This window comes from Choloepus didactylus, chromosome 10 (assembly GCF_015220235.1).
Source record: "Choloepus didactylus isolate mChoDid1 chromosome 10, mChoDid1.pri, whole genome shotgun sequence".
NCBI lineage: Eukaryota > Metazoa > Chordata > Mammalia > Pilosa > Megalonychidae > Choloepus > Choloepus didactylus.
The window spans coordinates 126974784-127002123 of NC_051316.1; the positions used below are offsets into that span (position 1 = coordinate 126974784).

At 44.1% G+C, this 27340-nt stretch overlaps 1 protein-coding gene across 1 annotated transcript in view; it reads right to left on the minus strand.

Moving 5' to 3' along the window:
• NANS (N-acetylneuraminate synthase) overlaps window positions 1–26971 on the minus strand; it is a 31328-nt gene extending 4357 nt beyond the window's left edge. Inside the window, exons 1-3 of the mRNA XM_037797475.1 lie at window positions 26840–26971; window positions 10470–10685; window positions 1101–1200 (exon numbers count right to left, since the gene is read on the minus strand). Coding sequence (XP_037653403.1) covers window positions 1101–1200; window positions 10470–10685; window positions 26840–26971 — 448 coding nt within the window. The remainder of the gene's footprint in view (window positions 1–1100; window positions 1201–10469; window positions 10686–26839) is intronic.
• Between the last annotated feature and the right edge of the window lie 369 nt (window positions 26972–27340).

Genomic DNA, 27340 nt, shown 5'->3' on the forward strand with positions numbered 1-27340 from the left:
TCAAGACGTCACAGCGATGAGATACACGTAACATAAGGCCGGCCATTCTAACCCCTTTAAGCCTACAGTTCAGCGATGTCAATTACACTCAGCATGCTGCGCAACCATCGCCTCCATCCACTGCCAAGATGTCTTCATCTTCCCAGACACAACCTCTGTCCCCGTTAGGCACGCCCCATTCCCGCTCCCCACCCAGCCCCTGGTGACCTCTAACGTACTTCCAGTCTCTATAAATTTGCCTATTCTAGAGATTCATGTCAGTGGAATCATACATTTGTCGTTTTGAGTCTGGCTTCTTTCACCCAGCACGACGTCTTCCAGCCATGTCATCGCAGGTACCAGGACTTCATTCCTCCTTAAGGCTAAGTTACATTGCAATGTACAGACAGACCCTCGCTTTCTTTCTGGGGCTTCTGACTCATGCCAACGCAGCTGAACTCCACGGGCATCTCTTGAGCACAGTACCAGCCACCATGGGGGACCCGAGATGGTTTTGGCAGGCCCCTCCCTCACCCCGGGATGCAGACTTCCCCTCGTACTGCTGTTTAGCAAGGTGAACTGAGGGGGGCAGGGGGACCCCGTCCCATGAAGGGGCTGCACAGACAGGCTGAGCCCAGGGCCAGGCCCAGCGTGTGGTTGTGAGGCCCAGAGCGGTCACTTCCTCACCAGGCCTGGGGCAGAGCCTGCTCCCCGGGGCTCCGATGCCTCGTCTGGGAAATAAGTATGAAGCATAATTACAGTAGGCCCTGACCTGCCTCAACCCCAGGGTGGCAACCAGGATCCAGTGTGGTCGGTCACGTTATAAAACCATTTCCCAAACTATAAGGTGCTGTCTAGACACTGGGTGTTACAATACATCTAAAGACTATTTCTCCAAGTCAAAGCTTCCTCTAAGAAGTTTTTAAAAATATTGTCCTATCCTTAATTTCTTTCCTTTCAAGTTAGCACATTAAAAAGTGAAAGTATCCTGCTGATTTAAAAGAAGTCTCGAAAGCGTGGCTTCAGGAGCTCTAGCTCAAAGTGGGCTGTTGCTAGAGAAGTAAAAACCTGAAGGTTTGGGCTCCCTCACATTTTATTACAAAAAGTAAACACTCACTCACCTTTCTTGGCTGTCTTTTCCAGATAAGGGAAATTGTTAGTGTCCCCAGATCCAACTTTGAAAAACGGAACATCCAGCTCATGCAGAAACTCAACTGCCATCTAGAAGAATCAAAGAGGGAGCTCCTTCACACCACTGTCCCCAAACCCTGTCCTCCTGGCAGGCGAGAACAGGCAAGCCAAAGCCTCCTGTAAGCCAGCCCAGAGACGCCATCTCAAAAGGCAGAGATTCGCCACCAGTCATTTCCATTTATTTTCCAACATCCCTTCGCTCATGCCCACCCCTCAGATGTACCACAAACCCTAAGCACTGGCTACTAGATTTGGGAAAGAATTGGAGCCCTGGCCAGACCCTTCCTTCCCCAGAGCCCAGAGCCCAGGGACGGGAAGCAGCGGGTGGTGACCTCATCTTGGTCCAGAAACCCAGGCAGTGAGAAAGTGAAGATCCCTCTGAGGGTCTCCCCCTAACTCAGGGCCACAGGCCCAGGGAAAGAGGCCCCTTCAATCCGTGCCCCAAGCGGGAAACACGGAGCATCTCATGGCCCAGCCCTGACACGGCCTGACCCACAGCCGGCAGGGCCACACTGCCCACGGAAAAGCAAACCTCAGGCGCCTTTTTTTCACACACACATCGCTGTGTGAGGTTTCCTATCTAGCTCCCTTAAACTTCCTTGTTGGGATTCATCAGTAAGATCCAGGAAGTTAGTAAATGTCAGCAATCAGAGGAGTCAGAGGACCACAAAGTATGAGTAAAATCTCAGCTTGCCGTCCAGTTACAAAAAACCCCAAAAGACTAGTTTTTATTACTATTTTTCAAACTAAAGATGAAAATCAGAAGTGGGGAGAGTCAACATCTCTGTGTTCCCAAATATCTCATTTCTATCAAAATGCTGCCTGGGTTTCAGAAGTAAATTTACAAGACTTGTTCTGGGCTAGAACTTCTGACACTTTACTAAGTGCACTCCCAGGGCCCTTGTGGGACTGAAATGCACATTCCCGTGCGGTCAGTCTAGGCTGGGGCTGAGAGTCGGCCTCTCCAAGAAACTCCCAGGTAAAGCAGGTGTGCTGTCAGGGGACCAGAGAGAGTGTCAGGGGACCAGAGAGAGTGGCAGGAGCTCCCTGGAAGCCCAGGGCCAAGGGGGTGGTGAGGAGCGGCAGGAGAGGGTCCTTCGGCCCATGGGCACTTGAATCGACCACGGCCGCCCCTGCTGCTCTCCGCCTTCCCGCCGGGTGGTAGGCTGTTCCCATCCACGCAGCTGCACACAGAGAACTTTCCGTGGATGTAAATCCTCTAAGAAGCTGCAGTCAGAGCTGCTGGAGAGCCATGTAGAGGGGTTGGGTCACCAGTTTGGTCCAGGAGCCACTGTCCAGTGTGGCCTGAGAGCCACCGCCTCCTCCCAGCCTTAGTTCTTCCATATGATGGTGAAGTCCAAGTGACAACTTGGCTCGGTGACGGTGTCCAGTCATTTGGTTAAGCATGCACTGGCCTGATTGTTCCTGTGAGGATATTTCTTGGATCTAAATCTTTAGTCAGTTGATTGCATCTATGGCTGAAGACACCTACAATCAGCAAAGGAGATCACCAACAGCAACGAGAGGGACCTCATCCAGTCACTCAAAGGCCTGAAAGGGAGAACTGTGGGGTTCAGCAGGCAGAAGGGAGAATTCCCATCTCTACTTCTGCCAGCTTCTCAAGAGCCTTCATCGCGGTTGTAGCTTGCAGCTGCCCTACAGAATTCAGACTCGCCCATCTGCACAGTTGTGTATGTAAATCCTTATTTAAAATCTCATATTTACACACACACACACACACACACACACACACACACACAATCCTGACAGTTTTGTTTCCTTGGAGAACCCTAATACATTCCTCTTCTCTCTTTTCCCTTCCATATTTTTCTGCTTTTCTTACTATCTCACCCTATTCTGCTTGTATGTCTCTCTTACAGCTAACCAGCCCTAAGGCGGAACTGAAAACATGCATCTTTAATATATTTTTAATATATTAATATATTAATATATTTTAATATATTTCTTGAACTCTAATTTTCTTGAACAAAGTCTAATTTTCCCAGCCTTCTCACTCTACCCGGAAGATGAAAGGAGTGCTTTCTACTTAAAGAGGAAAAAGTAATCCTACACTAAGTTTTTTTATAGATAATGTTCAACCTGTAGGAAAGTGGTTCGTGATGAGAAAGCCCAAGCGCCCCGGGGCCCGGCCGGGTGAGCTCCCCCAGGACAGCGCAGGGGCCGCGGGCAGGGAGGGGCCAGGTGCAGGGCGGGCCGCAGGCGCCCACCCACACAGGTGGGACAAGCTGGGAGGACTAAGTCACTTCCAGGTGAGGCCCAAGGGGACCGGCCGCTGCCCTGCAGTCTCCCGGGGAAGCAGCCCCACCTAGTGGCCATTTAGAAAACTGCCACTTCGGACGACTTCTGCGAAGGGGACCACTTTCCTTCCAGGGTGCCCCCTTCCCTCGGCGCACCCCTCGGCTCCCCTAGCGCTGCCCACCCTGGGGGTGAGATGCCGAGGGGCGGCCCCACGACCTGCCCCCCTTCCGCCCTGCAGCAGAGCCTTTCAGAGTTCATCAGGAAGGAGCTCGGCCGGCCCGGCCCCCTCAGGCACCAAACGGGGTGAAATGCATAGTAGAGTCTCGTTGACAAATGCATTTGGGCAAAGCTCCCTTTGGAGGGTCCCAATGAGTAAACTTCACTTCTTTTGGGTGGTAACATGTATAGAACGCACATTTTGCCATTTTAACCATTTTTAAGCGTACAGTTCAGTGGCATTATAGTCAGAGGTTGTGCTACCTTGGCGACCATCCGTTACCAAAACTCTTCATCTGCCCAAGCAGAAACCCTGCACCCATCCAGCATCACCCCCACGCCCAGCCCCGAGGTAGCCTCCGTCCACCTTCTGTCTCTGAATTTGCCTGTTCTACATATTTCATAAAAGTGGAATCATACGATATCCATCCTTTTGTGTCTGGCTTCTTTCCGATGGCAACATGTCTTCAAGGCTCGTCCACGCTGTGGCTTGGGTTGGAGCTTCCTCCCTGTTTACGGTGGAATCATCTTCCCTCGCGTGGATTAACCTCATTTTGTCATCCCCCATCTGTCCATGGGCACTTGGGTTGTTTCCATCTTTTGGTTGTTATTGAACTTTTTAAAGCAGGTGTTCCCACACTTATTTAATGCAGAACCCTTACTTATTTGGGGAGGGGGAACTTTATTGCTTCTAAATCGATTAATTAATAAGGATCGACAACCCGTGCCCACAGAGCCCCCTTCCCATGCCGTGTCCTGTGAGGAAATCGGGGAGCCGCCGACCTCAGGGCTGACAGAGAAGGGGGGTGTGAGGGGCTGGCACCGGGCTCTGTGCAAAGCTCCACACCCCCCCAGCTTTAGGCTCCTGGAGGAGAGGACAGAGAAGCCCCTGGCGGAGTGGGGGAGCAGGAGGCTGGAGAGCACCCCGGGCGAGGACTGGGGGGCCAGGAGGGGCCTGAGGCAGAGGCGGGAACACTGCCCACAGGGCGGCGGGGAGAGGAAGGGGAGAGAAGGCCGCGCAGAGGGGAGCGCGTCCCTGGGGCACCTCGACCGTCAGCCGCGGCCTCTTTTGCCTTCTCAGAACTCTCCATCTGGAGCAGAGGCAGGTGCCCAGGTGAGCTGACCCCCACACGCACCTTTCCACCAGGTGCCCGGGAGTCGGCTCGGCTGTAATAAAATTCCGCCACACCTTAACCTTTCCCCAGCACACGGAGAACACCCTAGAACAAACAGCACAGAGCGGAGGAAAGAGGCCCCGGATACACGCCACTGTCTATAAGGAAGTCAGAGTCGGTCAAGCCTCGGGAGCCGCCCGTAGGCAAACGCGGAGCAGGGGCCACCGGGCTCCCAGCCCCCGGGCAGGACACGCTGGCTCGGAGGGGAAAGTCCCTGTTTGCAAAGGCCCTTCCCACGGGTTCCTCTTCCTACCTTGGCCCCAGGTCAGCAGGAGACCAGGTCCTGGTGTCCCAGGACTGAGGAGCCTCCCTGCCTGGGGGGCTTCAAGCAGGAAAACTCCAGAAGGTTCTAAGAAATAGCAAGGGGTTCTCAGCCAGTGGACTGTGACCCTGCCCCACCCTCACACCCCAGGGCCCACCTCACCCAACCCTCAGGGGCCTGTGGGGAGGCACCTCAGTTATCCTGTTTTCACAGATGGAACAAATGATGGTTGGGTTCATGTGTCAACTTGGCCAGGGGATGGTACCCAGGTGTCTGGTCAAGCAAGCACTGGCCTAACCGTTACTGCAAGGACATTGGCAGCTGGTTAATAAACCAGAAGGCTAATTTATTAAATCATCAGTCAATTGACTGCATCTGTGGCTGATTACATCAACAAGGGCGTGTCTTCCACAATGAGAGAATCCAATCAGCTAGATTGAATCCAATCAGTTGGAGACTTTTAAAGGAAAAGAGAGAACTGTCTCTTCTTCTTCAGCCAGCCTCTCCTGGGGAGTTCATCGAAGACCTTCATCGGACTTGCTAGCTTGTGGCCTGACCTACAGAATTTGGACTCGTGCACCCCCACAGTCACATGAGACACTTTTATAAAATCTCACACTTACAGATATCCCCTGTTGGTTCTGTTTCCGTCGAGAACCATAACTAATACAGAGGGTCATGTGGCGAGCCCAAGGCCACACAGAGCACCAGGGTCTAAACTCAGAGAGGGCAGCTCCGGAGAATACAGTCTTGTTTCTTTTTAAACATCTTTATTGAGACACAATCCACATACCATACAATTTGGGCAGGGAAGGCCTGGGCAAAGTGCCATTGCGCGCTGACCACAGAGCCAGGGCCAGCACCCAAAGCCCTTCCTTAACAGGAACTGGTGCCTGCCACACTTTATACGAATGAGCCAATGAGTGCATGTAACCTCATAACAACCCCGAGAGAGGGGTTCTGGTATGATCCCCACTTTACAAAAGAAGAAATTGAGGCACAAAGAGGTTAAATAGTTCTACACGGTCACACCAAGATGGCGGGCAGGGCCATAGTCAAACCCAAAATCTGGCTCCAGAGGCCGTGCAATCACTGGGCAGACAGCAGGGGCTCCCCAATGTGCTGATCTCAGGGCCCCTTTACACTCTGAAGGAGGACTCCACAGAGCCGCTATCCAGGGGGGTTACATCTACTGCTACTTACCGAGTTAGAAATGAAAACTGAGGAATTTTGTTTTCTTAACATTTTTAAACTTTTCATTTTGGGATAATTATAGATTCACATGATGTTGTAAGAAGTAACGCAGAGACCCCAGGTCGCCTTCACCTAGTTTCCTCCAGTGGGGACATCTCGTAAAACTACAGCACAGCATCACAACCTGGGAGCCGGCACTGATGCAGTCCACAAGCTTAGTGAGATCTCACCAGTTTTGTGCTCACTTGGGAGTGTGTGTTTTTGTGTGTGTTTGTGTGTGTGTGTGTGTGTCAGCGCCATGCCGTCTTACCACAGCCGCAGACTTGTGCGGCAACTGCCACGGTCATGGTTCAGGACAGTGCCATCCCCAAAAGAATCCCCCGTGCCACCCTTTACAGCCACATCCACCTCCTGCAGCCTCCTCCCCAATCCCTGACAGCCACCAATGCATCCTCCAGCTCTGTCATTCTGTCATTTCAAGACTGTTATATAAACAGGAGCACACTGTGTGCAACCTCCTGAGATTGGCTTTTTTTACTCAGCATAATTCCTGTGGGATCCACTCCAGCTGTTGTGTGTAGCAGTAGTTCCTTCTTTTTCCTTGCTGAGTAGTATTCCACCAGTTTAACCAGTCACCACTGAAGAACATGAATGTTGCTTCCAGTTTTAGGGCTACTGCTGTAGATTGAATTATGTACCCCCAAAAATGATAGACATGATATTCTTAGTCTTAATCTGCATTCCTGTGGGTGTGAACCCATTGTAAACAGGAGTGCTTGAACATATATTTTTTAGTTAACGTGTGGTCCAATTGAATGAGAGTGGGTCTTACACTACTGGAGACCTTGTAAAGAGAAGAAGCCAGAAGCCAGAAGTCAGAGAAATAGGACAGGAGCCAGAACTCAGCGGAAAACCAGAGGAGCAGATAGTGCCACATGACGGGAGGCAGAGACACAAGCAAGAAACCCCAAGGACTGCCGGCAGCCAGCGCCAGAATCTCCAGACTCCAGGAGAAAGCAGGCTGTGACTACCTTGATTTTGTACTTCTCCTAGCCTCAAACCATGAGCCAATAAATGCTTGTGGTTTAAAGCAACTCTGTGTGGTATTTGTGACAGCAGCTGTGGCAAACTGAGAGAGGAACCACAAATAAAACTGTCCCACTCATGCACAGGTTTTGTGTGAACAGAAGTTTTCATTCCCCCGGGATGAACATCCAAGAGCACACCTGCTGAGCTGTGTGGTGAGCACACGTCTAGTTTTATGAGAACCTGCCAGTGTACTCTCAGTGGGGGAATATCTGTGAATTACACCTCAATAAAGGTGTTTGAAAGAAACGCTGCCATATTATTTCCCTGAGTGGGGCACCACTCTACACTCCTGCCAGCAGGGCACAGGTGATCTGTTTTCTCCACCCCTCACCAGCATTTGGTTTTGTCACCACTCTTCATTTTGGCCATACTGATAGCTAAGTAGTGATAGCACATTGCGGTTTAAAACTGAGGCACTGTTAAAATTCAAGAATGCACAAGCACGAAAAAGAGATAAAGCAGACATCATCAAAATTAGAAACTTTTGTGCTTCGATGGACACCACCAAGGAAGTGAGATTAGGAGAAGAGTTTTGCAAATCATACATGTGATAAGGAATTTGAATCTAGATTATATATAAACTCAATAATAAACAGAAAAATAGCCCAAATAGAACATGGGCAAGGATCTGAATGGACACTTCTCCAAAGAAGATACATAAATGGCCAAGAATATAAAAAGATGCTCCACATCATTAGCCATCAAGTCAAAAGCACAATGAGGTTCCACTTCACACTCACCAGGATAGCTCGAATCAAAAAGACAGACAATAACAAATGTTGGCAAGATGTGCAGATATCAGAACCCTCATACATTGCTGGTGGGAATGTAACATGGTGCAGCAACTTTGGGAAACAGTTTGGTGGTTCCTCAAAAGGTTAAAGATAAAGTTACCATATGATCCTGCAGTTCCACTCCTAGGTACACACCCAAGAGAAATGAAAACAAGTCTACACAAAAACTTGTACATGAAGTTCAAGGCAACATTATTCGTAATAGGCAAGAGGTGGAGACAATCCAAATGTCCATCAACTGATGAATAAATAAGGCCTGGTATACCTATACAATGTGTATTAGTTAGGGTTCTCCTTGGAAACAGAATCAATGAGAGATGTCTCTAATTATCAAATTGTAAAAGTGACTCATGCAACTGCGGGAGCGCACGAGTCCAAATTCTGCAGAGCCGTCAACAAGCTGTCAACTCCAAGGAAGACGTCCGACGAACTCCTCGGGAAACGAACCGACAACTTTGAAGAACTCCTCAGGAAACAAACCGGCAACTTTGACGAACTCCTCAGGAAACGAACCGACAACTTTGACGAACTCCTCAGGAAACGAACCGACAACTTTGACGAACTCCTCAGGAAACGAACTGGCAACTTCGACAAGCTCCCCAGGAAATGCTTCACTGAGCAGCTGTAGAAGAAGTGAAGGTTCTCTAACCGTCCGGCTTATAAGCCTCCAACTGATCACCCGGACAAAATCCAGCCAATTGCATTCTCTCACTGTGGAAGCATGCCCCTTGATGAGTCATCAGTCGGCTGCAGTCAATTGACTGATGATCCGACAAACCAGCCCGTTGGTTTATTAACCAGCCTCAAATATCCTCACAGCAATCGTCAGGCCAGTGCCCGCTTGACCAGACAGCTAGGCCACCTAGCCAAGTTGACACATGAACCCAACCATCACACAATGCAATATTATTAGGCCAAGAAAAGGAATAAAGTACTGATACATGCTACAACATGGATGAACCTTGAAAACATTATGCTGCTTGAAAGAAGTCAGATACAAAGAGCCACATATTACAATTCCATTGATATGAAATATCCAGAATAGGCAAATCTATAGAGAAAGAAAGTAGATCAGTGGTTGTCCAGGGGTATGGGAGGACCGGGGAGTGACAGCTGATGGGAACTGGGTTACTTCTGGTCGTGATGTGAGTGTTCTAAAATTAGATAGTGGCGATGGTTGTACAACTCTGTGAGTACATTCAAAACCAGCGAATTACACCCTTTAACTGGGTGAATTGTATGGTATGTCAATAAAGCAATAATAATAATAATAACCATACAAACACAGCTCCCATGAGTGGCTGCCAGAATGATGACATCATCACACGTCCTTGGGGAAACTCTACTGTATGCTGTGAGGAAATGAGGGTAAAAGGGGCAAACAACATCCGAAGATCACCGTAACAATAGTTTGACATCATGGATCTCCAGAAAAGTCTTGGGAATCTTGGGGTTCCTGGACCACACTTTGAGAACCACTGCATAGACTTATTAGTCTGGTGTGTGACACTATCCCTCCCTTTTATTTAGCTCATGCATTTGTTTATTCATTCAACAGATATTTCCCTGGGGAAGCTGTGGGGCTAACAGTTGAGAAGGGAAGAGAGGTATTTCGCATAGGATCACAGAAGCAAAGAGGGCCAGGAGCCTGTGGTGGGAGGTGGGCGTGGTCTCCCCAAGTTCCCTGAGGACATATCTTTAAGCTGGAATCAGAAAACCACCAGGTACCAGGGTCTTGGCTCTGAGGCCAAGGAGCTGGATGTCCACCTTCCTGCCCTCCAGGGATCAGCACTTCGAAAGAACAATATTTAACCAGAGGCAAATGTTCTGATTTGTCCGTTAACAAAACAATCCTATTTTTTTAGAGGACACTACACACCTCAACAGCTCTCCCAGGCTGTGAGTATGTTCAGAAGCCTGAAATGGCTTATGGGGGCTGTTCGGTTCTATGGTTGATACACAAATGGCTTACCTGTTCCCACCTGAAATGGAGCGCTGACCTGCCAGCAGCTCATACTGACTTTGGGCAAACCTAATTTTCAGACCTGGAACTAGACCCAGAGGGCGGTCCTGCCTCAACCTGCAGGGCAGCAAGTAGGTGAAGAGCAGGTCCCTCTAAGCTATCCTCTTCAGATAGGATTTCCTAAACAAACAAACAAACAAACCTGTTCCCTTGTCCCCAGAGTCACAATGCTAGAGAAAGAACTGGAGTCTGCTTCAAACTATCTGGCTGACTAGAAGAATCTCATGTGTTTCAAGAGCCATAAGGGTGTTCTTAGGCTCCATCGACTAAACGGGGAAAGGGCTCACCTCATCCATGCCAGAGGCAGTGAAGAAGATCCCCACCTCCGCCGCATAGCTCTGCAGCTCCCTGTACTGCGCGTGGCTGAACTCCAGGTGCCGTTTGTGCTCCCCATAGGTTCTCCCCCAGGAATGTTTCGAAGGATATGGCCGTTCCAAAGCTTTCCGATTAAACTTATATTCCAGCTCACTCTTCTGGAACTTGGCACAATCAGCCCCGCATTCCTGAAACACATTAGGACTCCTTTCAGTGATCTGGTATAGATTCTCAGAGAAAACAGGAAGGCTGGGGCAGCTGCTACGCACCATTATCTTTAAAAACAACATGCAATTTTCAACATGATTAAGGGCACTTGTGAAAAACCCACAGTTAATATCACACTCAATGGTGAAAGACTTAAAGCTTTCCCCCTAAGATCAGGAATGAGCCAAAGATGCCCACTTTCACCACTGCCATTCACTATTGTACTAGAAGTTCTTGCCAGAGCAATTAGACAAGAAAAAGAAATAAAAGGTAGTCAAATTAAGGAAGAAGTAAAACTATCTCTATGTGTAATCTCATATATAGAAAATCCAAAGGAATCCACAAGAAAACTAATAGAGTTAATAAACGAATTCAGCTAGGTAGTGGGGTACAAGATCAACATAGAGGAAACAATTGTGTTCCCATACACTACCAATGAACGATCCTAAGAGGAAATTAAGAAAACAATTCCATTTACATTAGCACCTAAGGGAATAAATTTAACTAAGATACAAAAGACTAACAGCATAAAAACTAAAAAAAAAAAGAAAAGAAAAAGAAATTAAAGACCTAAATAAATGGCAACACATCCATGTTCAAGAATTGAAAGAGCTAACATTGTTAACATTACCCAGAAGTCATACACAAATTCAATACAACCCCTATTAAAATTCCAGCAGCCTTTTTGCAAAAATGGAAAGACTGATCCTCAAATTCATGTGGAACTGAAAGGGGCCCCAAATAGCCAAAATAATCTTGAAAAAGAAGAACAGAGTTGGAGGATTCATACAGATTTCAAATGGTGTTGGAGGCAACAGTAATCAAAACAGTGTGTAACTGGCACAAAGACAGACAAACGTCAGTGTGGATCAGAATTTAAAGTCCAGAAATAGACCCACACATCTATGGTCAATTGATTTTTGACCAGAGTGCTAAGAACATGTAGTGCTCCCAACATATGGTGTTGGGAGCACTGGATATCCACATGCAGGAAAATGAAGTCAGATCCTACCTCACACCATCTACAAAAATCAACTCAAATGTATCAAGGGCCTACGTATAAGAGCCAAAACTATAAAACACTTAGAAGATAATAGGAGCAAATCTTCATGACCTGGGATTCAGCAATGGATTCTTAGATACGATACCAAAAGCATGGAGCAATAAAAGAAACAATAGATAAAGTTTATTTCATTAAAATTTAAAACTTTTGTGCATGGAAAGAAATTATCAAGAAAGTGAAAAGATAACCTACAGAATGGGAGAAAATAGTTTCAAACCATATATTGGATAAGGATTTACTATCCAGAATACATAAAGCACTCCTACAATTCAACACCAAGAGACCAACCCAATTAAAAAATGGGAAAAGGACTTGAATAGACATTTCCCCAAAGAAGACATACAAATGGCCAACACATGAAAATATGCTCAACATCATTAGCCATTAGAGAAATGCAAATTAAAACCACAATGAACAAAGTTTCAGCGGCTAAGAGATTTCAAATAGAGTCAAGAGGTCATTCTGGAGTTCACTCTTATGCAAACTTCAGCCAGATGTTGCAATTTGCCACAGTATGCCAGCCCCAACCAACAGTATTCCTGAAAACTCTAAAGAATCCCCTGGGCTCTAAGACTCTATAAATCTTTTACTTAGGAAGTTTATTTTTTCAGAAACTTAAGGCCTCCAGGTTGTTCCTATGCCAGATAAGCCCTGAAACCCAGAGATACCAGTCTCTCCCAGAACATCAACCAGTTTCATTCCTCTACCCCATAGAGTCGACACCCCTTTACAGCACAAAGGAGCTAAAATGGTCATTGCCCAGATATCCCTGAAGACTGAGAGAATGCTCAAATGAGAGGGAAGAGGTGTAACTGAGAAATTAGGATTTAACAAATGATTATGGCTACTGACTCATATGGATATTTCTTTTTAGTTGCTAGTGTATCAGAATAGCCAGGAGGAAACACCTGAAGTTGCTGAACTGTAATCTAGCAGCCTTGATCTTTGATAATATTTATATAAGTATATAGCTTTTATCATGTTACTCTGTGATTGTAAAAACTGTGTGACTGACACTCCCTTCATCCAGTGTACGGGTAGATGAATAATAAAATAAAGACATGCATGAAAAGAAAAACAGTAGGTCAGGAATATGGGGGGAGAATACCCCTACATAAACTATGGACAATAGCTATACTATTGCTTTAATAATCTTTCATCACTTGTAACAAACGTAACCATTGTTTTAAAAAATAGTAGAATTACCAAAAAGTATTATCATCAATTGCAACAAACTTTCCACACCAATGTTAAGTGCTGATGGTGGGGTGGTGTATGGGAATCCTGTATTTAATGCAGGATTATTCTGTAAATCCACAACTTTTCTAATAAAAAATTTAAAAAACAAACAAAAAAACACAATGAGGAAAAAAAGAAAACCACAATGAGACTTGCTGGGTCACCATACTCATGCATCTCTGGAAGCTGCACCTTTTTTATCCTTCAGAAGCCAGAAGGTTCCAGAGTTGATTTATGGGGTGTTGTTTTGTCCCCGGGATAACATTCAGGTGCTGTATCATTTCCCCATTTACTGGCTGCCAAGCCAGAAACCGGATGTGATCGTCAGCTGAAGCCGTGGAAGATGGGACAAATATGAAGGAGCCATTGTCAAGAAGCAGAGAGAACGGCATAAAGAGAGGCCTGTGAGTGAAGTCACATCTCCTTCCACAACAGCACAGACTTAAGATAAGGCAGAGAATGTAAGAAAGTTGGGAAAATATTTTCTCTGACCGCAGACCTGGTTTCATAAAAATACAGCCTCTATGAATGTGCCTTTGCTTTGAAAGAATCTGCGTCATGCTCACCTAAGCACGAGGGAATCTGTGTAAGGAAGAAAGAATGAATACAATGAGTTTTGCCACAGTTTGTCCCACATGGTAGTCATCCCCTCTAAGTGGAATGAGTGTGAAAGTCTTCTGCTGGAAATTCAACCTCATGAGATATCTGAGAATTAATACTCAAGAGAAACAATTTGGATGTAATGACTGTGGGCAAGTCAAATTCACATTAAAAAATCATGCAGGAGTAAAGCCCTGTGTATGTAAGGAATATTGGAAATCCTTTAGCCAGACATTAAATCTCCTTGAGCATGAGACTATTCATACATAAATTGGTGTTGTAATGAATATGGGGATGCTTTTATCTTGAAACAAAACCTCATGGAGTATGAGAAGAGTCATACTCGAGAGAAACCAGATGAGCGTCCTCAATGTAGTCAGTCTGTACTTTACAGTCATTTTTTACTCCACATTTAAAAAGTCATAGAGGGGAATAAGCATATAAATGTAATAATTGTGGGAAAGCTTTCAACCAGAAAGAAAACCTTTGTATTCATCAGAAAACTCATACTGGAGAAAAATCATACAAATGTGGGAATGCTTTGACTCAAATGCCAAGTCTCAGACACAAGAGATTTCATACTGGGAAGAAACCTGTGCATGTAAGGAATGTGAAAAAGTCTTTAGTCACATATCACATCTCACAGGACGTGAGCAAACTCACAGGGGACAGAAAATATGAGTGTAAAGAACGCGCAAAAGCCTTCAGGCCAAAAGCAATACATCACTAAACATCAGAGCATTCATACTGGAGAAAAACCCTATATATGCAGTGAATATAGAAAAGCCTTCGACCAGAAGGAAAACCTCATTACTCATCAGAGAAGCCATACTGGAGAGAAACCTTATGAATGTGATGAGCGTGGGAACCCTTCACTCAGAAATCAAGCCTCATTACACACCAGAGAGGATATACTGGAGAAAAACCCTTTACATGCAAGGAATGTGGAAAGCCTTCAACGGCAAATCAAATCTTACTGAACATGAAAAAATTCATATCGGAAAGAAATCATTTGAATGTAATGAATGTGGAACAGCCTTTTCTCAAGTCACATCACTTATATGTGTGAGAAGTCACACCGATGATAAACCCACTGAATGTAAGGTCTGCGGGAAAGCATCCCCTCCAAGTTCACCTCTTACTGTGCATCTCAGAAGTCTTACAGGAGAGAAACCTTCATGGTTGTGATGATTGTGGAAAAGCCTTTTCGCAGATCTCACTTCTTGCTTTAAATGCAAGAATCCAAAAGGTGAACAGCCTTATCAGTGTAGTGGATGTGGAAAGGCTTTTTGCCAGAAGTCACACCACATTAGACATCAGAGAATTCATTAAATTGAATTCAATAAATTTAACTCATTAAAAATGCTATGAATTCCTAGAATAAAGAAGGCCTTCAGCAGATTCATAGCATGTTAGAAAATTCCTTCTAAAACAAAATACCCGGAAAGTGAGAAAGCCTTAAAAAGAAGCCCAGCACTTATATCCAAGAATTTTCATGAGGAGAAAGAGGATTAATTAAATGGAAGCATGTCCTACACAAACTCATAGCATACATTATTATTGCTGGACTTTCAGAAGCCTTCTCATTCAAAGGCAGGAGTAAGTGTAGATCCTGCTACACTTCTGCTGCCAAACATGGTCCTGAATGGAAGTTCTAACTAGTGCAGGAACACGAAGAAAATTGGTGTAAGAATTAGAAAGGAAGGGACAAGATTACCAAGTTTAAGTAATATGATACCCTACATAAAGCTCTAATTATTAAAATTCTTTGGTATGAATGCATTAGTAGTTATGTGGAATAGAAAATGTCAAGAAACATGCCCATGAATTTGTGGGAACTTGGTATATGACAGAAGTGACATCACAAGTCAGGAAGGAAGTGACTGACCTATTCAAAAAAATAAGTTCAGGGTAAATGGCTCTCCAGTTAGATCCCTGCCATCCATTATACTTAAAAATAGACCCCAAGGAGATCAAAAACTAAAATGTAAAAAACAAAACTCTAAAACTATTAAAAGGAAATATAGGAGAATGCCTTTATTATGTAAGGGGTAAGAAAGCATTTCTTAAAATTCCACTTTGGAGAATATACTGTACAATAATTGACATGGCAATTTGTATTAAGACGTGAGAATGAACGTAGCAGCCACCAGGAAGGGAAAGAGTAGAATGTTGTATTTGTACAACAGAAAACTGTAGAACAGTTAAGTAAGACAAAACAAATACATATATATGCAAGAAATTATCAGAAGCATATGAGTGAAAAATAAAGACTCAGAATGATGCAACTATTATGCTACATTTTTGTAAGTTTAAATAACCATTAAGACAGACCAATACTATGTATTGATTATGGATTCATATGTGTATGTAATAAAGAACAAAAAACAATTTGAAAAAAGAAAAAAAAAAAAAAACATATGAACTACCACTTCCCCCACACACACCAAGATGGTTACCATTTTAAAAGCAGAAAATAACAAGTGTCGGAGAAGATGCAGAGAAATCGGAACATGAGTGCATTGTTGGTGAGAATGTAAAATGGCGCAGCCACTGTGGAAAGCAATATGGTAGTTGCTTGGAAAGTTAAAATATAGAATTACCATTTGACTGAGCAATCTCACGTCTAGGTATATACCCAAAGAGAGTCAAAATATGGTTGCAAATGGATACTTGTACACCAGTGTTTACAGAAGCATTATTCACAATAGCCAAAAGCTGGAAACAACCCAAATGTCCATCAACAAATGAATGGATAAACAAAATGTGGTACACACATGCAGTGGAATATTATTCAGTCATAAGAACAAATGAAGTTATGAGACACGCTACAGTATGGAAGAACCTTGAAAACAAGTAAGACACAGAAGGACAAAAACTGTATGCTATCACTTGTTAAGAGATGACTAGAAATAGCAAATCTGCAGAGACAGCGCATTAGAGGTTACCAGAGAAGGAGGAGATGGAAAAGGGAGGAAACAGGAGTTTTTTGTCTGCAAAAATAAAAAAATAAATAAAATGGTGTATGCCACGTATGTTTCTAGGTAAGGCCTTCCCATTTCCAAGTGAAATGGGTTGGTTATCCAGTAAACCCTTGCAAATTCCAATACAGAGTATACTTTGAATTAAGTCAAGGGAAATATATCCAAATGCTCCTGAAAATGTTTTTATATTTGAGTGGACATGGCCTTAGAGCTCAGATTGAAGAAGTTATTGATTACAAAGTTCATATGAAAGAGAAGCATGCAGGGATAGCAAAGACAAAATTAAAATAAAAAGTCAGGCTTGTCCTAGTGGGTATTAACTAAGAAATATTTATGCTGGGATAGAAAATTGATCATTGGGGGAAAAAGTCAAGAAACAGATCCTCTGTATATGGAAATTTAGTTTGAGATAAAGGTGGAATTTCAAAGAGGAGGGAGAAATTTAAAAGGCAGATTGGCAATATCTATCACAATTTTAAAAACACATATAATAAAAAAAAAAAAAAAAAAAAAAAAAAACACATATACTTTGATGAAGTGGATACACAACTTTAGAAATCTGTCCAAAAGAAATACTGACACAAATGGGGGGCGGAGAGATGTATGCAAAATGATGCTCATTGCTTCTTTGCTTGCAATAGCAACATATCAAAAATAGACTCGATGCACATAGGGAGGTGTTTTTAAAGTACACATGGAAAGTTGTGTAACTGTTAAAATGAATGGTGTAGATACATATTAGGAATATGGAAAATCTCCCAAGAAATACTGTTGAGCGAATAAAAGCAAACAAAATACAAAAAGAATATAAATAACCAGAAAGCAATATGTATGCTAGCCCCTCGGGGCTATGGAGCACATGAAGTGTGGCTATTGTGACTGCAGAATTGAATTTCTCAAAACAACAATATGTGATTGACCGAGATAAGGACTCCCAACAGAAGCAGCAAGAAAGCCTGGAAGGGAAAAACAGCTGTCCGAGGATGGGGCCTCCCCCTATCTTTCCCTTTTAAAATGCAAAACAGCTAGAGTTTTTCTGCTTTGTTTGGTTTTGTATTGTAATATTGAAGCATAATGAATCAAACAATTAAGAAAGATTTTAAACTGCATAACTCAGCAGATGTGCCAGTTTGGATGTATTATGTTCCACAAAATGCCATGCTCTTTGTTGCAATCTTCTTGGGTTAGATGTGTTTAGTGTTGATTAGGTTGAAACCTGTTGACTGTTTCCATGGAGATGTGACTCAGTCAACTGTGGGCAAGACCTCTGACTGGATAATTTCCATGGAGGTGTTACCATACCACACCCATTCAGGGTGGGTCTGAACTAAATCACTGGAGCCATCTAAAAGTGTTCACAGACAGAAGGAGCAGACAGCCAGCCAAAAGGGACTCTTTGAAGAATGCACAGGAGCTGAGAGAGAAGCTGGAACACAACCTGGGATCAGCAGATGCCAGCCACTTGCCTTCCCAGTTTAACAGAGGTTTCCCGGACGCCACTGGCCTTCCTTCAGCGAAGGTATACTTGATGCCTGAAGTATATTTACGGCCTTAAGACTGTAACTTCATAACCAAATAAACCCCCTTTATAAAAGCCAATCCATTTCTGGTATTTTTGCATAATGGGCAGCATTAGCAAACCGGAACAGCAGAGAATAGTGAACTCAGCACTGGATCAGAATTTAGGAAAGAAAGTCAGATTTTGGCTTTAACTCTGCCCTAACTCAACCATGTTGCCTTGGATAAGTCACTTCCCATCTCCGGACTCAGTTTCTTCACCTGAACAAATAGCGGTCTGGGCTAGCTCCAGGACTTGTAAATTCTTCTGGGGAACCCTTACTCTGACTTCAAAAACACCAACTCTGCTTTTAGCTACTTAGCACTTGTGCGTTTTTGCATGACATGACATTTTGTTTCAACAACAGGTGCTGAGGCAAAGAGCAAACAAACAAAACTTAGAAATGCCCTGCTCTGGGTGCTCTCTACTGAATGGAACTCCTGACTACAAAAGCTATAATTCAGTGTTTCTCTGACACCAGTCAGCCTCCAATCAATCTCCCAGAATTGTTTCAAAAAACTACTCAATGGAAATATTAAGTAGACCCCTCTCAAGTGTCCGCTTGCTGCCATTTCAGTAGACACAGATGTGTTCACACTGCTAAAAACCTCTTGGCTCAAGAAATGTTACTGCCAAAAGAGCTGTTCACTCCTAGAAAAATCACAAGATGATACAGTCAGGACTTGATGCTGGAAAGGAATTCAAAGATCTTTAGAACTGAAAGTGACCCTGGGCAACAGAGTTCTCATTGTCTAGAGGAAGATCCCAAGGCCCAGAGTGACCCCATCAAGGTTGCCCAGCGAGTCACTGGCAGAGCTGACGGCATCCTGAGGGCAGCAGAACACGAGCCTCCTGGCCTGGGCCTCCAACCCGGACTCCTGCTTCACGCCAGGCCTCACACCAACCAGTGACAGGCCCACACAGTGTCCCTTCTGGCTCTCTTTACTTCTCATCTCCCTCTCAAGGAGCAGACACCCAAGAGAAGTAAAAAGCTTGTGTCCATCTGGGCAAACCTTCCTGCTACAGGAAAATGATAAATGTGGAAACTGCTACTGACAAGAGCTTAGACAGAGTTCCGGTACATTCCCCAGGACAGCAGTTGTCTGGAGAGAGGGTAGCTTCCTCCTCTTCTGTTCTCAGCTTCTTTTCTTAAAATGAATGATCTCCTATGTGTTTAATGCCCTGGTGAGCTCTAGGTGCAGAAAACAAAATCACTACCTTTGTTTTACTTGAACGCTGAGGGTTTCTTTGTTCAAAGTTTTACTGCGTCCCTCCTCACAGGCAGCAGAACTCCACGAAGACCCAAGGGGTCACTCCACTGGCAGCAAAATTTGAAAGTTACAAGTATATTCATCTGTAGCACACTATCTAATTTAACCTGTATGGTCAGTTTATTTAAACAACATAACTACAAGGAACCTACAACAGGGAATGAGACCTTGTTATTCTATACGGGTTAATGTAATACCCCAATACATCCCAGGGTATTTTGTGCTGAAAATAAAAAAATAAATGCAAAGTCTCCTTGAGAGACTGGGGGAAAACGTGGAAATATTAAAATTCCCCACCTGGGGAATTCCTGACATACCAGCAAGCATTAGGGAATCTCAGTTTCATAAGTCAAGCCCTCGATCATGGAGCTCATACTTATGAAGTCTGTTACTGCAAAGGAGAGGCTAAGCCTACTTAAAATTGTGCCTAAGAGTCACCCTCAGAGAACCTTTTCTGTTGCTCAGATGTGGCCTTTCTCTGTAAGCCAGCTCTGCAAATAAACTCACTGCCCTCCCCATTCTGTGACACATGACTCCCAGGGGTGTCAGTCTCTCTGACAACATGGCACATGACTCCCAGGGATGAGCCTGGCCCTGGCATCATAGGATTGAGAAAGACTTCTGGACCAAAAGGGGGAAGAGAAATGAAACAAAATAAAGTTTCAGTACTAAAAGATTTCAAATAGAGTTGACAGTTATTCTTATGGATTATATACATATTCCTTTTTAGTTTCTAGTGTATTAAAACAGCTAGAAGGAAATACCTGAATCTACTGAATTGTAATCCAGTAGGCTTGATTCTTGATGACGATGGAATAGCTCTATTGCTTTTACGATGTAACTGTGTAATTGCGAAACTGAACTCCCTTTATCCAGTGTATGGGCAGATGAGTAATAAAATAAAGACAAAAAATAAATAAATAATGGGGGGATAAGGATGTTTCAGGTGTTCTTTTTTTGATTTTTTTTTCCTTATTTTGGAGTGACGAAAATGTTCTAAAATTGATTTTGGCAATGAATGCACAACTATATGATGATACTATATGACTGCATTCTTAGGATGGATTATACGGTGTGTGAATATATCTCAATAAAATTGCATTGGAAAAAAAGGTATATTCAATGAATAAACCTCTAATGACAAATGGAACAAACTCTACTAGTGTAAACAGATTAGCTGTATGAGCAAGTCAGCTTGTAGCAACACACTGGGGTAACTACACTTGGTAATGGGACCCCATACACAGATGGTGCCCAACACAAAAACAAGTCTTAAAATATAAGGGTTTCGGTCCAGGGCCACGTATCCCCAGGTTCCAGGGACTAAGATGTGGATGTGGGCGTGGGGGGAGAGGCATTCTGCCTACCACAAAAGTGTCCTGAGGTGGACCCAAAATCCCGCATAATAAGGCCCTGGCCATGCCCAGCCTCAGAGCTCAGCCCAAGGAAGCAGAGATGGAGCTGACAGGACTGGGGCCCTACCCTGGAACCCCTGCATCCCAGGCCTGTGTGAGTGACGTGCCTGCTGCCGCCCACCCTGGATCTGCACTCCTTGGTTCCCTCTGCTGCCACAACGCTGTGCCAGGAGCCATCCACCCTCACCGTCAGCATCCAGCTCCTGATATTCAAGGAAATCTTGTCAAAACCCTGGCCAAACACAAGCTAAGCCTTCCACAATCAAGCAAACAGCAAACCCTGTGGAAAGTGAAGAATCTCATTTTCCGAGTCACCCTGTTATATTTCAATGAGATTACAACAGAAATTCACAAAACATACAAAGGATTAGGAAAGTATGGCCCAATTAAAGGAAAAAATCAAAATTGTCCCTGAGGAAGCCCAGACATTGGACTTACTAGGAAAAGACTGTAAATCAACTGTTTTAAATGTGTTCAAAGAGCTAAAGGAAATCATGGACAAAGGACTAAAGGAAACTAGGGAAATGATGCTTGAACAAAATGAGAAAATCAATAAAGGGATATAAATTGTTAAAAGGAAACAAACAGAAATTCTTGACTTGAAAAATACAATATCTGAAGCAAAAAGTTCATTAGAAGAATTCAACAGCAGATGCAAGTGGACAGAAGAAAGAATCAGCAAACTTGATAGGACAATTGAAATTATCCAGTCTAGAGGAATAGAAAAAAAAAAGAATGAAAAGTGAAGAGAGCCTAAGGGACTGACGGGACACCATCAAGCAAGCCAACATACACATTGTGGGAGTCCCAAAAGGAGAAGAGGCAGGGGGGATGGGAGATTGGAGAAGAATATTTGAAGAAACAATAGCTGAAAACTCCATAAATCTACACATCCAAGCAGCTCAATGAACTCAAAACTGAGTTACATTATACTCAAACTAAACTGAGATACATTATACTCAAATTGTTGAAAGACAAAAGACAGAATCCTGAAAGCATCAAGCAAGAGGTGACTAATCATGCATAAGAGATCCTCAATAAGACCAATAGCCGATTTCTCATTAGAAACCATGGAGCCCAGAAGGCAGTGGGATGACATATTAAAGTGATAAAAAACTGCCAGTAAGGTAACCATTAAAAAATTTAACAAACATACACCCAAAAGGAAAGAAGAGAATCAAAATGGCCCACTGCAAAATAACAACTAAATATTAAAAAGTAGCTATGGAGTAATTAAGAAACAAACATATAAGACATACAGAAAACAAATAGCTAAATGGCAGAAGTAAATCCTTCCTTATCAGTAATTATTTTAAACATAAAAAGGGAGATTAGCAGAATGTATATTTTATTTTATTTTATTTTTTATTTTATTTTTTTTGGATTTTGTTTTTTTTAAATTCATTTTATTGAGATATATTCACATACCATGCAGTCATACAAAGTGTACATTCAGTTGTTCACAGTACCATTATATAGTTGTGTGTTCATCACCAAAATTAATTTTTGAATATTTTCATTACCACACACAAAAATAATAAAAATTAAAGTGAAAAGGAACAATTAAAGTAAAAAAATATATATATATATATAAGGGTTTCAAAAAATCCTACTGCTCAAAATTAAAAAACAAAAGCACACACATTGTAAAGCAAGGGAAACTAAGGCCAAGAGAGGAAAAGTCACCTGCCCAAGATCATTCAGCTAGTACATGACCTCTTGGCTCCCAGTCCATTGCTCTTTCTACAATAACACAGCCCAACCTCCCCATTCTCCTCCCCCTGCCCAACTATTCCCCGAAATTAAAAGGGGTACAGGTGCCATGATAGTTTCATTTCCAAGACTTCAGTAACTCTAGGTATCTTTACAACTTCAGAATTCAAAGAGGTCATACCTTGGAAAAACAGGTTGTTCCCAAAATGAAGACTAGGATTTGACAGTTCACCATTACAGGACAAAGGCCGCAGCCCTGTGGCTGGGGGGCCAAGGCTTTAAAATCCACCACCTACTAGCTGGGTGCCCTTGGGCAAGTCACTTACCCTCTCTGAGCCTTCAAAATGCAATCAACAGATCCCAAGTGGCTTAATAGGGAGAGGGTGGTCTCACTTCTCTCCCGGAAAAACAAATGGGGGTCAGGCAGAAACGGTCGCAACTACGGATTTGGGGCTCTGGAGATCGGGGGAGTGCTCGACAACACCCAGGAAAGTGCAGGACAGAGAAACGAAGACGCTGCAGTGCGAGATCGTCCAAGAAGTGCAACGTACGCCAAATGGAACAGACCTACTCCAAGAATCATACGAAGCAGAATGTGGAATGCCAAAGATAAAGAGAGAATTCTCAAAGCAGCCGGAGAAAAGCAATCCGTCACATATGAGGGACACTCTATAAGACTAAGTGCAGATTTCTCATCAGAAACCATGGAGGCGAGAAAGCAGTGGTATAATATGCACAAGATATCTACTGAAGGAGAGCAATTGTCAGCCAAGGATTTTCTACCTAGCAAGACTGTCCTTCAAAAATGAGGGAGAGTTTAAGATAGTCACAGATAAGCAGAAGCTGAGAGAGTTCAATTAAAACAGACCTGTCCTATAAGAAATACTAAATACTGCAGGAAATCCTGCAGGCTGAAAGGAAAGGACAGGAGAGAGAGAGGCTTGGAAGAGAGTGTAGAAATGAAGATTACCAGTAAAGGTAACTAAAGGAGTAAAAAGAGAGGCAAAAATATTTAAACCAAAGGATAAGACAGTTGAAGTAAATACTGCCTTTATGGTAATAACACTGAATGCTAATGAATTAAACTTGCCAAAGAAAAGACACAAACTGGCAGAAAGGATAAAAAAAAAAAATGAGCCATCTATATGCTGTCTACAAGAGACTCATTTCAGACCCAAGGATACAAATAGGTTGAAAGTGAAAGGCTGGAAACAGAAATTCCACACAAATAGTATCCAAAAAAAAAATCTGGGGTAGCTACACTAATATAGGACAAAATAGACTTTACATGTAAAGCTGTTATCAGAGACAAAGGAGGACATTATATATTAATAAAAGGGGCAATCCACCATGAAGAAATAACAATCATAAGTATATATGCACCTAACCAGGGTGCCCCAAAATAAATGGGGAAAACAATAGTAACACTGAAGGTAGAAATAAACATCTCTACAATAATTGGAAACTTCAATGCATCACTCATATCAATACAAAACACTTAAGAGGATCAATAAGGAAACAGTCTTTATGAACTAGACTGAAAAGACATATACAGAACAATGCACCCCAAGATAGCAGGACATACATTTTTCTCAAGTGCTCATGGATCATTCTCCATGATAAACCACATGATGGGTCACAAAACAGATCTTAATAAATTTAAAAAGATTGAAATTATACAAAGCACTTTCTCTGATCTTAATGGAATGAAGATGGAATCAACAACAGGAGAAGGACTGGAAAATGCACAAGTTTATGGAGGTTAAACAACACACTCTTAAACAATCAGTGGGTTAAAGAAGAAATTGCAAGAGAAATCAGTAAATAACTCAAGACAAATGAAAACGAGAACACAACATATCAAAGCTTATGGGATACAGTGAAGGCAGTGTTGAGAGGGAAGTTTATTGTCCTAAAGGCCTACATATAAAAAGGAAGAAAGAGTTAAAATCAAACACATAACTACACACCTGGAGGAACTAGAAAAAGCACAGCAAACTAATCCCAAAGCAAGGAGAAAGAAAAAAACAGCAAAGATTGGAGAAGAATTAAATGAAGTTGAAAAAAAAAAAAAGTCAACACCACCAAAAGTTGGTTCTTTGAGAAGATCAACAAAATTGACAAGCCCCCTTAGCTAAACTGACAAAGAAAAAAAGAGAGAAGATGCAAATAAAATCTGAAATGAACGGGGGGACATTACTACTGATCTCACAGAAATAAAAAAGATCACAAGAGGATACTATGAACAACTGTATGCCAACAAACTAGACAACTTGGATAAATGGACATTTTTCTAGAAACACATGAACAATGACACTGACTCCAAAACAGAAGATCTCAACAAATCAATCACAAGTCAAGAGATTGAAACAGTTAACGAAAACCTCCCAACAAAGAGAAGCCCAGGACCAGATGGCTTCACAAGTGAATACTACCAATCATTCCAAAAAGAATTAGCACCAATCCTGCCCAAACTCTTTCAAAAAACTGAAGAGGGGATGCTACCTAACTCACCCTAATACCAAAACCAGATAAAGATACTACAATAAAGGAAAATTGCAGACTAATCCCTCTAATGAATATAGATGCAAAAATCCTCAACAAAAGACTTTAAAGTCACATCCATCTGCAATTAAAAGAATTATACACCATGACCAAGTGGGTTTTATTCCAGGTATGCAAGGGAGGTTCAACACAAGAAATCAATTAATGGAAAATACCACATTAACAAGTCAAAGGAGAAGAACCACATGATCATCTCGATTGACACAGAAAAAATTATTTGACAAAATCCAGCATCCTCTCTTGATAAAAACACTTCAAAAGATAAAAACAGAAAACTCTCTCAACATGATAAAGGCATATATGAAATACCCACAGCTAACATTGTACTCAATGATGAAAGACTGAAAAGTTTCCTACTGAGATCGGGAACAAGACAAGGAGGTCCACTGTCACCACTGTCATTCAACATTGTACTAGAAGTTCTATCTAGAGCAATTAGGCAAGAAAAAGAAATAAAAGGCATCCAAAACAGAAAGGAAGAAGTAAACATTCACTATTTGCAAATGAGACTGTGCATTTAAAGCACTTAGCCCAGTATCTGGTAGAATAAGCACCCAAGGAATGTTAATAACTGTTAGATTTTTAAAGTATTTTTATGATTCAGTGGTTAGTTTCCAAGAAAACCAGAGTTAGCCCTAAAAGAAGAGTCAGAGCAAACCTAACCATGAATGATATGAAGTCAGGCAAAGAGCACAGAAGAAGGGAAGGGAAAGGAAAAAGATAGGGTGAACCATCTCTAACCCAAGAAACCATACCTGAAGCACAGCAAGCAGACCTTATGGTCGAAGCTGGGATCACAATGAAGAACGTTGACAGTCGGCCCATGCAGGGGACTCAGTCCAAAAAGGGAGATAAAGACACTTAAACAGGCAAGGACAATGCAATCTGATGAGAACTGAAGGAGCCCCTAACCCAGCCTGGGGAGTGGGGGTGGAGGGTGGAGAAGGCTCCTAAGTAGACCTGAACACGAGTATAAATCTGCCAAGAGGGGGTATGAATACCCATAAACACCCTATCTACATTCAGGTGGATGCCACACATTTAAAGAACTATGTGCGAAGCATTGGGCCCAGAGCTTTACATGAGCTATCCCATTTGATCCTCATAACAACCCTATAAGCTAACGCCTACGACTATCAACCCCGGCCACGTTCACACAGCTGGTAAGCGGTGGGGTCAGGATTTGAACCGAGTCCAGCTATTAACCACGTCATTTTGCAAACACAGGGAACAAACGGCAGGTGAGAGAGACCATAGCCACTTCCAGGAAGTGAAAGTCGCCGTGTTCCTGGAGGGTGTCTGGAAGGGGCCAGATCATGAAGGTCACGGAGGCTACGTTAAAGGCTTTCGACTTCCCCTGCGGACAGTGGGGAGCCACTGACGGTGCCAGGCAGGCGTGCACCTGATGAAACGTGCGTTTTAGAAGGATCCCTCTGGCACCAGATGCAGACAGGGCGAGCGGGGAGGGAGGCGGGGTCGAGAGATCGGGTCAAGAGGCAACTGCTAAACTAGTGCAGACAGGCCAGGGGGGTGGCGGAGGGCGTGAAGAACAGGAATTCGAAAGACTCTGAAACCGGAACTGGCGAGCTGGACGTCTGGCCGGACAGGGGGACGCAGAGGGAGCGGACCGCGGTGCCCGCTCCCGGGGTCCGGCCCTCCCGGGCCCCGCCCCTCGCCCCAGGCCCCGCCCCCGCCCGGCGCCCCTCTCCGCCGCAGCTCCCCCTCACCTTGGCGGTGCGGATCATGCGCTTGGCCACCTCCAGGTCGCCCTGGTGGTTCTGGCCGATCTCGGCAATGATGAAGCACGGGTGCTGCCCGCCCACCCAGCGCCCGGGGCACAGCTCCAGCTCCAGTGGCATCGCGGCGGCCCGCGCTCCGGCCCCACACCGCCCGCGCGCTCTCTCGCTCGTTCCGGCCGCCGCCGCTGTCTCAGGCCCGCTAGCCCTGCAGCCGGGCCCGGCTTGTGCGCGGGCCCCGCCACGTCAGCCAGCGGCCGCCGCGCAGCCAATCCCTGGGCCCCGCCTCGCTCCCGACAGCCAATCGGGGAAGGGGGCGGGGCCGCCCAGCCTGGCGGGGCAGCCTCCGGGCTGGGTGCGCGGCTCCGGCCGGGAAGCTGGGCTGCGACCCCCTGGGGCCCGGGAACCAAAGTTCCCGAAGGAGGCTGGCGGCTCCGGCTCGTTGCTGCTCCCCGGGCTGGGCAGAGCGCGCCCTAGAGTGTAATGGAAAGA